Consider the following 15424-nt stretch of genomic DNA (forward strand, 5'->3'; position numbering starts at 1 on the left):
GGGGATAAAAAGAGGTTCAAAAAGGAAGAAAGAAAAAAAAAGAAAAAAGAAAAAAAAAAGAAAAGAAAAGAATTAAAAAAAAAAGGAAAACACCTAAGAAAAATGTAAAAAAGAAAAAATATATATATTAGATAAACTAGTAAAAAATCGTTAAAAAAGAAAAAGGTAACAGTTAAAAAAAAAAAATTTTACCCGAAGGCGAGGAAAAAAAAAAACAAAAAAATGAAAAAGAAAAAAATTAAATTAACTGCAAGACTAAAAAAAAATCACAGGGAAAAAGCCATGAGTTCCGATTCTGCTGCTCTCCTTGGTATTGAAACCGCACTCCTTGGTAGGTGAACTTGGTCTTGGCTGGATTTCTTGTTGATCTTCTGGGGGAGGGGCCTGTTGTAGTGATTCTCAAGAGTCTTTGCCCCAGGCGGAATTACACCGCTCTTACCCGGGGCCGGGGTGAGTAATCCGCTCGGGTTTGCTTTCAGGAGCTTTTGTTCCCTGAGCGCTTTCCGTAGAGTTCCGGAGGACGGGAATACAAATGGCAGCCTCCTGGTCTCCGGCCCGGAGGAGCCGAGAGCCCAGGGCCACACTCCTCAGTGCGCCCTCAGAGAACAGCGCCCAGTTACTCCCTTCTGCCTGACCTCCGGCCGCGCTCCGAGCTCACCGAGCCTGCGACCAGTTCAAGGTAACACCAAGCTGCGAGCTTACTGTCAGCTCTGTCTCTGTAGCCGGCTTTCCCGTTCCAATACCCGCAAGGTCTGCGACACTCAGACACCCCCGATCCTTCTGTGACCCTGCGGGACCTGAGGCAACACTGAACCCACGTGGGCTTCGCCCCGGTTTAGCCTCTGGAGCGATGTCCCTCAGCGGAACAGACTTTTAAAAGTCCTGATTTTGTGCACCGTTGCTCCGCCGCTTGCCGGGAGCCGGCCCCTCCCCCCGGGGTCTATCTTCCCGTCGCTTTGGATTCACTTCTCCGCCGGTCCTACCTTTCAGAAAGTGGTTGTTTTTCTGTTTCCAGAATTGCTGTTCTTCTTCTCTTCCATCTGCCGATGGATTTTCAGGTGTTTGCAATCTTTAGATAAGCTATCTAGCTGATCTCCGGCTAGCTGAAGTAGTCTCAGCCTGCTACTTCTCCGCCATCTTGACTCCTCCTCTGTTCTTCATGTTTTAACATGGGTCTCTGTTTTTGGCAAAAATTACTTTTTGTGGTATTACAGAAATGGTATTTTGTCTTTCATTGTGCATCATATCAGGAGGTATGTGACTGGTGATGTTAACTTTGATCACCAGCTTTGGGTGATGTCTTCCAGTTCTGTTCCTTCACTGTAAAGTTACTATGTTTCCTTTTGTGATGATCAGGTATCTTTTGCAAGATACTTTGTGACTATGCAAATATCCTGTTTCTTATCTTACTTCCAACTTCTAATTTTAGCATTCAGTCTTGCCAAATACAGACAAAATACTTGCATAATGGCTGATATATTTAATGTTAATTCTATTTTCCTAACACCAATAAATATAGTAGTTATGATTATTCCAATATAACAAACATGAGAGCATCATAACATGGCTCAGAACATAGTATCTAATGGTGATATTGGTTCTATTGGTAAAGCAGTTTGCCTGCATTGATATTAGAGACAACAGACATCCCATCACTTCCAGCTCTTTGTTAGGAATCAAATAGGGAGCTATTTTTGTTTAGGAAACTAGTTCCAAGGAACTATTGCTATGCTAGGCACCTTCATGTGTGTAATGTAATATTCACCATCATTGACTCAGTGCTTATGAAAGTCCACATGTTATTTGGTCATTTGATCCTTATAATAAACCCTTGAAGAAACGTCTTGACTACAGATGAGCAAACTGTGGCTTAAAAAGGCTAAATAATTTATGAAATCACACAGCTACTAAGCACCAAAGCAGGGATATAATTTCAAGTCTCTCTGAGTCCAAACCCATGCTAGATCATTAAAAACGAGAAAAGAACCATTGCAAATTGAAAAATAAAGCTTCATCAGGCTCCATTAAAAGAAGATTACAAAATGTGTGTTTTCTGATTGGTAAAGGAGGAAGGCTCTGGTGATCGATTCTAAGCACTTTTAGGTGAATGAGTTTTATGTGGACTTTATCTAGGTTCAAGAAAATTACTCAATTGTTTTGTGCATTCTGGAAGGATATATCATATCACAATTAAGAAATTAAGTTTATTCATAGTTAGCTACAAAAAAGTTATCCTAGGAAGAATGATTATTTAATCATTCTTATTTACTAGATATATAAATCTTATTGGAAATGAGATCATTTATTCAGGTATTCCAGATGAAATCTAGTGTCACTAGATATACTCATGTAAATAAAGCAAAAAATATGATTTTCCTTAAATTTTGCAGTTCCTCTCAATGTTAAGGCTTGCCATAAATAAACAAATTGAAAATCATATGTCTCAAGATTTATTTGATTTATTTTTTGAAATGTTTTTGGGAAAAATAAAACAGACCACATTTTGCCAATAATAATAATAATAATAATAATAATATCCCACCTATTTGACAGCTACAAGATACAAATGTGTGCCCCTCAAACATCAAATGATTTGAATGACTGAAAATAAAATGTTAAAATATGTAGCTAAATATTAATGATTGATTCATGAATTCATTCTCCAATAAGTGAATTATCCCTAAATTCTTTGGACACTTTGCTATCATGAGCTCATGAAATCAGCAATTACTTAAAGTTTAGTCACTACTGATTTTCTTGCAGCAAGCTCCAAGCTCTTTTTATCAGGATTATGTCTTAAACAAATGAAATAAACACTTGGGGGAACCAGGAAAGTGTAGCTTTATTACTGTACATAAGATGTCTTTTTTAAAAAGTCTTAAAATAAAAAAGCAGTTTTTATTAATGACATTATAAAAAATGGCTTTCAAGATGATAAATGTGCCCACTCCATATACTTAGCTTGTATTAAGAGGCTTCTGTCTTTAAAGTGTTACAGGCATTGGCAAATTAATTTATTGTTGTAATACTGGTGAGAAATAGGCAAACAAGTTAAACTAGAATAGTGTTTACTTAGGATTACAATTCCCGTGTTATTAAAAAAGAATTAGCAGAGATCATAATAATTAGTCTGAAACAGACAGCAATTAGCATAAGAAGAATCTGTAGAAGAGGCAATAAGAGGTGCAGACACTCTTAGAGGTCTAGTAGGATGGCCCTAATTGAGTCTGATAGTCTGTTCCCAACAGCAATTTTATGGGGTGCATTGTGGGAGATTGTGATGTGGTTTTAAAGGTCACAGTTGTGCATGCCTGTACCTGCCATGAATCTGCACCAGACCACCTGGGATCTATTTATAAACCTGTACAAACTCTTCAAAGAATGTTTCATAAATTTATCCTCCCCCATATGGAGAAGTCATATGTGCTTGCTTGTCTCAAAATTACCATTTCTCTTTTCAAATAATTCACTGCTTTCCACAGAGTGTAAGGAAGTAGCAAATTCAGTTGATCTTATTTATGTCACGCATGCTCTTGAGAATTTCACTTCTGAGCTTTTATTTTATAATTTTTCCCAAACTGTTAATTAATAATCACATGACAGGTTTGCTGAACCCTTCGTCCCTCTACATAGATATATTGCTTAAGGGGTGAGATCCAAGACAGGGTAAAGTACAAAGCATGTTTCAATATTACGGTGGCTTTTGTTTACAGTGGCTTTTTGTGACAAATTCCAGAGTTCTGTTAGCCTTTCTGGTTGCAGAAGAGTCCTTTGTTGAATGTACAACTTGGGGTCTTTCTTATTTATTTTTTATTACGTAGCTAAAGGATGCTTAAGTAATGAGTTTTCTCACACCTAACCAAAATAACTCTCTGCCTTGTACTCTTTCTCTCAGTTGGTGGTACTGCAGTCCACCAGTCACCCAGCTGGAAACTTGTCCTTTTTTTCTAGACTGTCTTCCCTCACTCCCAATTTAAGTGTCCTTTCAGTAATCACAAAGGCCTTCTGCTTTTACTTTCTGCCTATATGTTGACCCATGGCTTCCGTTCTCATGGCTTAAAGTCTCATCTGGTTAACTTCTTGTTGTTCCTTCACAAGAGTCAGTGTTAGTGCCTTCTGCTCTGGGATCGGTGGCCTCTCTTGGTCCTTACTCTTAACCACCTACATTTGCCTAGTCCTGCTGTTTATCCCTATGTGATGTTCCCCTGCACAACTTTGTGAATGAAGGAAGGAATTGGGTGGGACTTACTGACTGTTTTATCCCAGCCCCTGACTTATGGCCTGGTAAATATGAGGTGTTAACTAAGTGATCGTCAACTGGATGAATGAACAAATAAAGTTTTTCTTCAGCTCCCCCCATGCCTGGTTTATATATCACACTGAGACAAAATAATAATCCAGTTATCCATGGGTAATTATATTGAATATATAATCATTTAGCTTCCAAACACATCATGAGATTCTAGGGAAATTTGTTTGTTTTTGTTTTGATATTATTTGGGGGTGTGTGTGTGTGTGTGTGTGTGTGTGTGTGTATGTTTTAAGAAGGAATAATAATAATTTTCAAAAATTTGCCTTTCTGTATGACTTTTCTCATCACTTTGTTTTAATCTCAGTTAATTAGGACCATTGGCTTTGGTGTCCATGAAACCCAGGTTCCAGTTCTAGTTTTCATCTTGGGCCATTTTTAACTACTCTCGTGCTGAGTTAGCTTCATTTTGAAACAGATATTATTTGAATCTTGTGCAACTGCTTTATGTGTATATGTATATACATAAAGAATGCTAGGTAAGATATACTAAGAAGACATAACCTGAACTACGAGGTCAAAGAGGGACTTTCTGGATGTGATCCTAGCTAGCTCTTGTTGATGCTTCTTTATATTCCTTCTGGCTCCCTGAGTTCACCTGAAACCATGGGAGGCAGTTCTAACAAATCAGCCACTTTCCAGCTTAAGTACTGCATTTCTTCTTTTTACCTGAGGGTCCAAGCATGGATAGTCTGGTGGAGGGGAGAGTTAACCTCTATTCAGTAGGAGATGGGAGTTGATGGACAAATGTCCCAGCCTCCTGACCTCCAATGAAAAGATTCTGAGGTATGTCTTTCCTGTTGTTGCTCAGAGATTCTCTAAGGAGAGAACTACTATAGCAGTGAGATACCTAATAATGTATCTACCACTGGTTTCTCTTTTCCTTGTCTCACTTTTCCCACTTTCTTTACCAAATGCTTCCTGATCATCTTCCATACAAACTATCTGCCCCTAAGTCTTTATGTCAGTGTTGATATTTAGAGCACCAACCAAACTGAGCCAAGGCTTAAAGAATATGGAAGCCATGACCAACCAAGGTTGAAAGATTATGACAGTCAGAAGAGACATCATGTAGCAGTAGCAGAGCCAAGGCTTAAAGGTGGCAGTTACAGGAACTAAAAGATGCTCTAGAAGACTGGCTGGAACATAAAATGGGAAGGGAAATTTGTGAGGTAGTAGGGGCCAGTTAGTGTTTGGTCTTAGAACTCATGGTCACTATTTTGATATGATTGTAGAGATGGTGGGATCTTGATTGAATGAAGTGGGGGAGTGATATGCTAGACGGTATGGAGAACAAATTCTAGGGGAAATGGAGCCAAGACACTGTGAGGAAATTATTAACCACCTACATTTGGGAACTATTAACCACAGAAAAAATGAGTGGATTTCACAAGTATTGAGAAGGTAACGTCTTTCTAAATTTCCATTGCTAAGTTCTTTATCAGAGTCATTGAGGTGGTCATGGTGGTAACTAAGGTAAACTGGTAATTTATACATGAAAACATTTCAGCCATTTTTCTTCATGATAGTGCTCTTCATGATCATATAATAGCAAATTTTCTTTCAGAGCCTATTTTCTTCTCAGAAACAGAGTCTTTAACTTACGTACTTATGCACCTCCATCTTCTAAAAATAGTGAAGTATTGAAAGAATATTTCATATTCTTCCAGTTCATCTGTGGTAGTAAATGATAGCATTTGTTAACAATGTGTGTTTAAACCCAACTCCTAGTTTGGAAGTGAGGATGCCTATGGATGGTAAATTTTACCAATTTGCTCATCAGTATGAAAATAAATTAAAATGATGAAGAATGATACACCACAGCAAGTGCCTTTATAAAAATTATTTTTGATGTCTTTGTGAGATATGTGATTTTGCCATTAAACCTTTTATTTGAGGGCAATTAATAACCACTCATTTCAGTTAGTGCAGTGAAAATGGGTTTTATTGTTGCCATTAGTCAGCAAAAATTAAAAATGGTGATAAACCCTTTCTGAAGATGCAACTTTCATTAAAAAGGAGGAAATGAAAAACTAATTGAAAGTTACTGTAAATTTTGAATCATTAATTTCATGCCAAAATAAGTCATTAGAAATCTCTGATGGATATAAAAAAGCAATCATTTGCAAAATTGGAATGAGCAAAATTCAATCTAGGTGTACTTCTCTGTTTTTTTTTTTTTAATTTGTATATTGGGAGAGCTATAATATAGAGATTGTTGAATTTTAACAAAAAAGCCTTTTGCTATATGTAGTTTGTATGTGCTGTGGGGTTCTAAACCAACTAATTAATTCCCCTCAGGATCCTTTTATTTCAGTTGGTCACCTTTGTTATAACTCACTGCTTTTCTTGCTTTTTGTCTAATGATAATATGTCTGGTTCATATCACTTCACTATGAAAAATCTAGGGTTTTTGTTTTGCCTTGTGTTTTGTTTTTATTTTACTATATATACTATGTGTATATTTATTGTATAAATTGTATGTTGAATGTATAAATATATCTGATATATAAAAACAATAATATATAAATATTTGTCAATAATATAAATATATAATATATACATATAATATATAATAATAAATTAAAATACATACAAATAAAATTAAAAGCCTCAATCGCCTTTTTAGAAAAGAGAAGGGTAAAATTTATGAGCTTTCTTCTCGAGTCTCTCTAGTTTTCTTCTATGCAAAGAAAAGTAGTTCTCTGAATAACCAGCATTTTTTTATTCTTCAACTCTGCTTTTGAAAGTGGACATAATATACTAAATCTGGAGAGCTCATCACACCAAAAATAAAAATATCCGCAGGTTTAAATCACAGTGCCAGGTATCTTGTTCCATGAAACTACCTTTCATTATGAGATGTACAGAAAACAAATTGAATGTATAATTACATAAAATACTTTTTTTTGATGTTGTATCCAATGAAACTTGGCAGATAACATGCTCTACTATTTTGGAGAAAACTAATCAAACCAAAAAGAACTGTAAAACTAATTGGTTACCATGATAACTGAACTGATTCTCAGTGGACAGCTAAAAGGCAATAGTGATATTAAGAGAGGTAGCCTAAATTGTAGCAGAAACTTCCAGATTCCTTTTGTAAGCGAAGAACAAACCAACAGACCATCACAGCACAGCTATTTTTCTTCTCACATACTTCGAACACTTAATTACCAGAAAAAAAGAAATCCTTTATTGTCATTTAGGAATCAGGTTCAAATAGCCAACTGCAGTCATAGTGGTGCAAAGTAGAAGCATCATTTTTTTTTAAGTGGAAGACTTTTCATTTTACATTTACTATTATGCACATTATTGATTTTCTTTTCTGGTTGTTGTTCCTTGCAGAGAGTGAATCTATCTTTCGATTTTCCATTTTATGGCCATTTTCTACGAGAAATCACTGTGGCAACTGGGGGTAAGTGGTTTTCTACCCATTCACTCTAAATAATCTATAGTTTCACTATAGTTATTATTTTTAATTTACTTTAAATTTCAATAGGGACACTTATTGAGAAAACTATTGTCTTCTATCACAAAGTCATGGGTATAAATAAAACCTGAAAAAGAGTATAGCTATTGGAAAAACTTTTCAGCAGAAAAAAATTGTAGTTATAATAATTTTCAGCTTAGATTCATCTGTTTTCCTTCTACCTTTTTTCCCCTTCTTTTCCTTCTGCGTTTTAACTCATTTTTGGTAATATGGTAAGATTGTATAAATGGGAAGAGATCTAGAAAAAAAAGGGTGCTTATGGAAGTTGTTACAGTATTTTTCTTTTCTCTTAATGTTAGAATTGATTGACATAAATATATGGACAAACATCACCTCATGTATATTAGCTTCAATTATTTCGGCCCTCTCCCCATGCCTTCAATGCCACTTAGGTTGACTGGCAGCTCATTTGAATCTTAAAAAGAAACACTGAGATTCATTATGTAATCTTTTAGTGTTATTTTTCTGCACAACCTTTGGAAGTTGCTTTAGAGATTAACAATACCCTAGAAAGGCAATTATTGTACTTTATAGTATATCCCAGAAGTCAGGAAAAAATGTAATCCTTAAGTGCTACTAGCAGAAATAAGCAAAAGGCCAGAGAATATCCCTGTATTCTGAGAGAAAAACATAAAAATGGAAGCCTAAGTAAAGATGTAAGTTAAAAGAAATCCAGGCCGAGTGCCCGTGCCTAATTCACCAAAGACCAGAGTCCTTCTCCTGTACTGGGTTTCATGATTGCTCTTCCAAAAGGATAAGAGAGTCCTTTTGATCAGTACTGCCATATTTTAATATAAGACTTAGAGTTATGTAGGAATCAGAATAAGCTTTGTAGCTGGAAATATCAATAAGCAAATAAGAGTTTTTGAGTATCTACTCTGAGCAAAGGTAAATACAGGTACCTCTGTCTTGGGATTACATAGCCTACTGGACTATTAGAGTGAAGCAGAATGTGGCAGTTCCTTAGAAAATAGAAATCGTAAAATATAGGTTTCCAGGGATGACAAAGCTCAGATAGCTGTGAACATTCTGTATAGAGAAATGATTGTTTAAGATCTTCCTTGAAGGGTGTCTCAGTTTCAAGGGTCGTGTAGAGGAAGAAGAGTAGGTCTCCTGGAAGAATATCTTGAGTAATTACACAGAACAAAAAATGGGTAAGGTATATTTTGGACACCAAATAGTTGAGTTTGTGTGAAGCTGAGAGCAGGTTTACGAAAAAGAAAATGTCTTATTAAGATGATAAAAATAGATTGGGACAATTTTATATACTGCCTCAAGAGTCAGTTGGAGTCGTTAGTACTTTTTTTAGGTAAGTGATGAGCTTAAGAAACTGAATCCAGACATTTGTGTAACTCCTTCAAGTATAAAAAGACTGTGTTAGTACACATAATTGGAAGAATATTGCAATAGTTTGTGTGACACATATTGAGGGCCTTGGCAATTCTGTGGCTTCAAACAGAGAAATGATGCTGTCAACCAAAATTACAGACTCAAGCAGAAGAGCAGGTTTTAGGGAATGCCAATGGCTTCAGTTCTGAAACTATTAAATTATGTGTAAAGAAAGGACCAAGTATGGGGCACCTGGGTGGCTCAGTTGGTTAAGCATCCAGCTCTTGGTTTTGGCCCAGGTCCTGATCTCAGGCTTGTGAGATCAAGGCCCGGATCAGGCTCTGCGCTTTGCATGGATGCTGCTTGTCCCTCTCCCTTCCCCTCTGCCCTTCCACCCCTCAAATAAATAAATAAAAGCTTTTAAAAAAGGACTAAATATAAGCAAATTCAAAGAAGGACCATGTCTTTTTAAGGAAAAGGCTTCCATGCTGGAGATCCATCAGTCACATTATAGTCTTTGCCAGAGACAATTTTTGGTGTTCTAAGGAAAAGGCTTCCATGCTGGAGATGGGACCGTGTCTTTTTGAGCCCACTGTGTATTTCTGTGCTAATATATTGCATGGCATTTAATAGCCATTTAATTAATATGTTGAAGGAATGAGAGAAAAAGAAAAAGGTAAGATTGACATCATGAATTACATCATGCCTACTAGCATCTTGAAAGTATGATAGAAGCATGGTTATTTTATAATATGGACATTAGGCATATTTTCTGACATTTGGGTTACTGGTATTCAACTGAATTTCAAAAAGTGAATTCTTAATCATATTTGTTCAAAATCTATACACACAGCGGTAAAAATATGGGCACGTTTGATTTTCAGCTTCTCAAGTTGCTTTATCCTTAAAAGTCATGTCAGTGATTCAGCCAATATGAACTAAGATTTTCCTTAGCTGAGTTGGTAGGAAAAAAAAACCCAAACCAATAGCTATATCATCTTTACTGCTTCAAAGTACCACTTTCCTTTGAAACGATCCTCAAAATAAGTGAAAAATCTGGTGCCTTGAATGATCTCTGTCTTCTTTGAAGGGAACACTAATGTAAAGAAACTCTTTTTTTCTCTATTTAAAATATGCTAGCCTAGAAGTTGCATATATAAACCCATACCCTATTTAAAGGAGACTCAGCTGAGATAATTTACACACTTATCTGAGTTCCTTCAAAATGAAACCAGAGATCTCCTGAAAGCATTCAAATAAATAACTTCTTTGCACTTTTACTGTTCATTTATTGAGTCAGTTTTGATTGGAGTCCCTACAGTGTGAAAGGCACAGTGTGTGATACTTCACCATATGCAAAGAATAAATTTGGGGTCCTGCTCCAAAGCTTAGAGTCTAAGAAGAGGACGGGGTATATGACTGAGCGTAAGAGGAGGCTCACTGTAGATGCTGCCGGGGCGGAAGGTTGTTCTGGGAGGGGACCATTCTTTTTGGGCCAACCGAGAACAGGTTTGTCATACTGGCCTCGAAGGAAGGTAGAGGTTTAGTAGGCAAAGAGGCAGGTGGAAGCGATGTGGAGAGGAATGGGACTGTCCAGACAAGGGGATGGTGAGCGAAGCGACAGAGCTGAACCTATAGTGATCATATCAGGAAGGCTGACAAAATATATCAGTTTATCCTGAATGGAAGGTTGGAGTTAGAGTCTAGTAGAGAGCAGATGGGAAGAGGGATGGCAAATACCTTGAACATTATAAATTTGCTTGCTAGCCAGCAGCTATCAGGTGTTCTTGAGAGCAGATCTGGCCTGTGTTGGCAGGGGAGAGCAGGATAAGGTGGGGGGTGTGGGCAAGAACACAGTCAGCAGCAAGGATCTGGTATCTCCGCAAGGTCCGCCGTGCCTTGGCCAGGGTGGGTGCAGTGAAGAAGGACAGAAGGGGCAGCGCAAGACACAGTGTCGGGTTCTTTCATCATAAGGGCTGTGGAGGTTTCTAGGCAAAAGGATCTGTGAGGACACAGTGAGTGAGTAAAGCTAAGAACAGCTCAAATGGGGACTTGTGAATAGAGTTTTGATGGATCTCTTCTGTGACTGACTAGGTGTGAGAGGCAGATGGACCTATCTGACAAATGCTCGTCACATTAGAAATCTTGAAAAAGTTATTAACTGTGAATGGCTTGGGAGAAAAGTAGAAACTGTGAGTGAGCTTAACTCAAGTTGACTGTAGGCCATTCTAAAGAGACCGGGGACTGGGATTTTGTAGGGACACATGGGTGTCTGTGAAACAGATATGAATATTCTATTGACTGTCAGTTCTCTTTGATTGTGTCTATAGATTCCTCTTAAACTTGATTTTACATTAGATTGGGGGAAAAGAAAGTGAAATGTGAAAGTGGATATTTTCAATCACAATTTGCTTCATTCCTCCCACACCGTTTTCCATTTCCCATGCCTCCTTAAAATCCAGCCCCCACACCTCCCCTCTTTCTCTGTTCACATAGACACAAATTTCTTTTTTTTTTTTTAATATTTTATTTATTTATTTGACAGAGAGAGAGAGAGATCACAAGTAGGCTGAATAGCAGGCAGAGAGGGAGGAAGGGAAGCAGGCTCCCCAGTGAACAGAGAGCCCAATGTGGGGCTCAATCCCAGGACCCTGAGATCATGACCTGAGCCAAAGGTAGATGCTTAATCCACTGAGCCACCCAGGCACTCCTAGACACAAATTTCTTTAAGACTGAAATGACCTTAAAGATGTCTTTGTTACGGGCGCCTGGGTGGCTCAGTGGGTTAAGCCGCTGCCTTCGGCTCAGGTCATGATCTCAGGGTCCTGGGATCGAGTCCCGCATCAGGTTCTCCGCTCAGCAGGGAGCCTGCTTCCTCCTCTCTCTCTCTCTGCCTGCCTCTCTGCCTACTTGTAATCTCTCTCTGTCAAATAAATAAATAAAAAAAGATGTCTTTGTTACTGCTAAGACCAGCACCATTTCAAAACAGAAAATAGTTGAAAAACACAGACATCTGCCTAAGTTATTGTGATCCATCTTTATATTTAAATATGTATGTATTTAATTATGAACACACTTAAGTTTATAGTTAAAAATGGAAATAAAAACTAAATATCTGGCCATTTATTTATAAATTATAAGCATGAGTCTTTGTTAAGCATTTTAATTTTCAAAAGCTTCAATCATCCATACAAATAACAAAATGAATTGGAAATAACATCTTATTTTCTGGTTCACTGGTAACAGAATTTGAATGCACTCATTTATCTTTTTACTTAAAAGATACTTCAGAATACAAATATTCCAGACATTAAAAAACTAGTACTCTGCGCATCTCATAAAAACATTTCATTAATGATACCACTAAGCTGTGTTATTTGAATATATATCACACTGCTTTCATTCTCTTGCTTTATCAATACTCTAATTGGTTCTTTTTCATTATTAGTCTGCTTAGGTGATATTTTAAATATTTCAAAAAGTAGATTTAAAAAAAAAAAGTAGATTTAAGTGTAAGGATTTGAATTTTAATTCTTGTGACCATCACTTGAAATATCTTTTTCATGAGCCCATCCTGGGTACATCATACTAACTACAATGACACAAAATGTGGGGATGGGTAAGTGATGCATTCAAAATCAAGGGGAAGAGAAAGGGTGACAATATCCACATCATTCTGGCCCCAGGATTTAAGTATGTAGACAGATGCTGGTTTGTAGTTAAAATAGTGTGTGGAATTGCTGGTAGTTGTATGCGAGAATCGGAATCAAAGATGACATAAATTAAAAAGGTAATGATGAACATGTATTACTCACCTTGATTGTACAAAGGATTTGCCCTCCCTTCCCTTCAACATGAATATCTAATTGGAGGTTTAATGAAAAAAAAAAAAACCGCTTAGAATTTTTTCTCAGGGTACAAAAGCAGTTTTATTCACCCTTCTCTGTTTCCTTTATTCTGTTGTGGTTTTGTTGTTGTTGTTGTTGCTTTTAATATAACTGACATACAGCACTATTTTCATGTAAGGTATTGAATATAAATTGATTTTATTTTATTTGCTACATGATAACTAATGAAATAAAAAATGTTCATTATGTCATCAGTGTTTAAGATATGAAAAGTCAGAGCATGGCATTTAAAACATCAAAAAGACAAAAATAAAATATTTACCTTCCTTCTTTCCCTGCCTCCTACTCCATGCATTCCCCTCCCAAGAAAAAAACCACCATTACCCTTTGAGCTGTGGTATGTTAAATTTAAATTTAGAGTAATTTCCTAAATTTGGTGTATAGTCATTCACTTTTTTTTTCACTTTAAGTCCCCAATAAGGGAGGTTAAAAACAAAACAAAACAAAACAAAACAAAAGTACGTATTATTTTGATTGGGTTTTCTGGGTATGTATTAGCAAATCTTCCAGTTCTTCTTCTGTTCTCACTTTCAAGTAGTCATATTTTAATTGTAGTTCCAAATAATATTTCATACTTTTTAGAGGGACTTGATTAATAACAGTTATAACGGACTTTTTCAGAGTGGAAGAGAGTTCATTATTACTTATGATGATTGATTTATAAATACCAAGTCTGTCATCTTTCAAGTGTATAACCTCATGGAACAGAACAGAATGCATCCATTAACTTTCTGAGTCTAGTGAAAAAATGAATGGAGTTGTTTTGTCTTTTAATATTATTATTACCATTGTTGTTATTATTAAGAGAAAGCAGAAGTTATGGGTCTCTGGAGATCTGATGCATGAAGGGAAAGTACTGAAGGGATAGATGCTGGACAAAATAAAGCCATCCCATTCGGTTCACTAATTTAAAGTAACAAACAAGATCTCAAGGATTCCTGGACAGAAAGATAAGTTTTGTGATGTCTGCTTTGCTGTATCTAAACGATTCTCTGTGAAGTCCCTCTGAAAACCTGAGACAGTTCATTTTAGCAGTCCTCCTAGATGATTCATTGTTCCCCAGACTGTCTAGTGTCCAGAATTAAATTCAGCAGATTCACCAACACTGCTACATTTCTTTCCACCATGGCTTTATGAACTGCATGTTCTCAAGCCCCTTTGTTTCTTCTGTGTATCGACACATCATATTCCATTAATTGACTCTTTGGGACCGAGGTTAAGTGTGGCTGGAGATTAGAGCAATAGGAGTGGGGCCACCCAGGAAATAGACTCAGAAAAATCCGAGAGACAGAAATATGGGCAGAACAAAGGAAGAAATTTCTAGAATAGTACCTTCCTTTGCCATGACAGCCACAGAGGAGTCTACCCATCCCTGGGTGCTTAGACATTCACCTAGGAACACTTGCCTCTGGAAAGCACTATTTATCCTTTCAGGGATCCAGGCTTTATTTGAAATATTGGCAACAAATATTTTGCTTGCATCCTGTCCTAGTCACTTCATCAATAATTCAGAAAAATAACAATATTGCACAGATGCTCAAATATATCACCCAAATGAAAACAAAGTGTGTCTAGGTAACTAATTAGTAAAGTAGCAATGCACAGCAGGTTCTCCAACGTTGTCTGATCCTGGAAAAGAAGGGGAAAAATACTAAGCACTTGAGGACTGACTTTGGACCCAAGCCAGTTCAGGAATAAATTCGGAGAAGCTCCCTCAATTCCCCCTGAAGCCAGCAATTGCAATTCAGTATTTTGGAGAGGTAGTCTGGCATCTAGGTTAAGATAAACATACTGATATTCAAATCAGAATATATAAGTTTATAAGTCAAACTAGTCATAGCTGTTATAATCTTTAGGAAATTACTTTCTATCTGCCTCAATTTTCCAGTCTATAAAATAGCATAATAAAAGTACCTAGCCCAGAAAGATTTTTGTTCAAGTTTAAGTTAACTAATAATCTGTTATTGTTACCTATTTCATAGAAAATGCTAATTAATAGCATATATTATTATTACTACTCTTTTATATATATACTTTTTTCTCTTTTATCCGTTTCAAAATACTTCCTTCATAAAGCTGTGCTTGCTTCTTAAAGTAGTTTGTCATGTTTTCTTTGATGTCATTATCCATATCTCAGAGAATGTCTAAAGACTTAACTTGTCATTATCTCCATTTTAAAGGCTGACTCATCCATTCAGGAGTGGGAGGTATAAAGGGTCTAGATGACTTGGGATGTCCTCTTCATACGCATAGGCATATCTGTCATCTGTAACTGTAGTGCAGATCTTCTCTAAAGACTTCCCAGTACCAACATTCTGTGACTCTGATTATCTCACCAAATGTAACAATTTTGTAACACATGGCAGAAGAATCTTGAAATATTTC

At 36.7% G+C, this 15424-nt stretch overlaps 1 protein-coding gene across 2 annotated transcripts in view; it reads left to right on the plus strand.

The window, feature by feature from the left end:
• The window catches only part of PLXDC2 (plexin domain containing 2), a 473816-nt gene that overhangs the window by 241642 nt on the left and 216750 nt on the right, over positions 1-15424 (plus strand). For both annotated transcript variants that reach the window (XM_032349562.1, XM_032349563.1), the window contains one exon: positions 7658-7727. In XM_032349562.1, the coding sequence (XP_032205453.1) occupies positions 7658-7727 (70 nt within the window). The remainder of the gene's footprint in view (positions 1-7657; positions 7728-15424) is intronic.

The sequence above is a fragment of the Mustela erminea genome, chromosome 6, assembly GCF_009829155.1.
Source record: "Mustela erminea isolate mMusErm1 chromosome 6, mMusErm1.Pri, whole genome shotgun sequence".
NCBI classification, from domain to species: domain Eukaryota; kingdom Metazoa; phylum Chordata; class Mammalia; order Carnivora; family Mustelidae; genus Mustela; species Mustela erminea.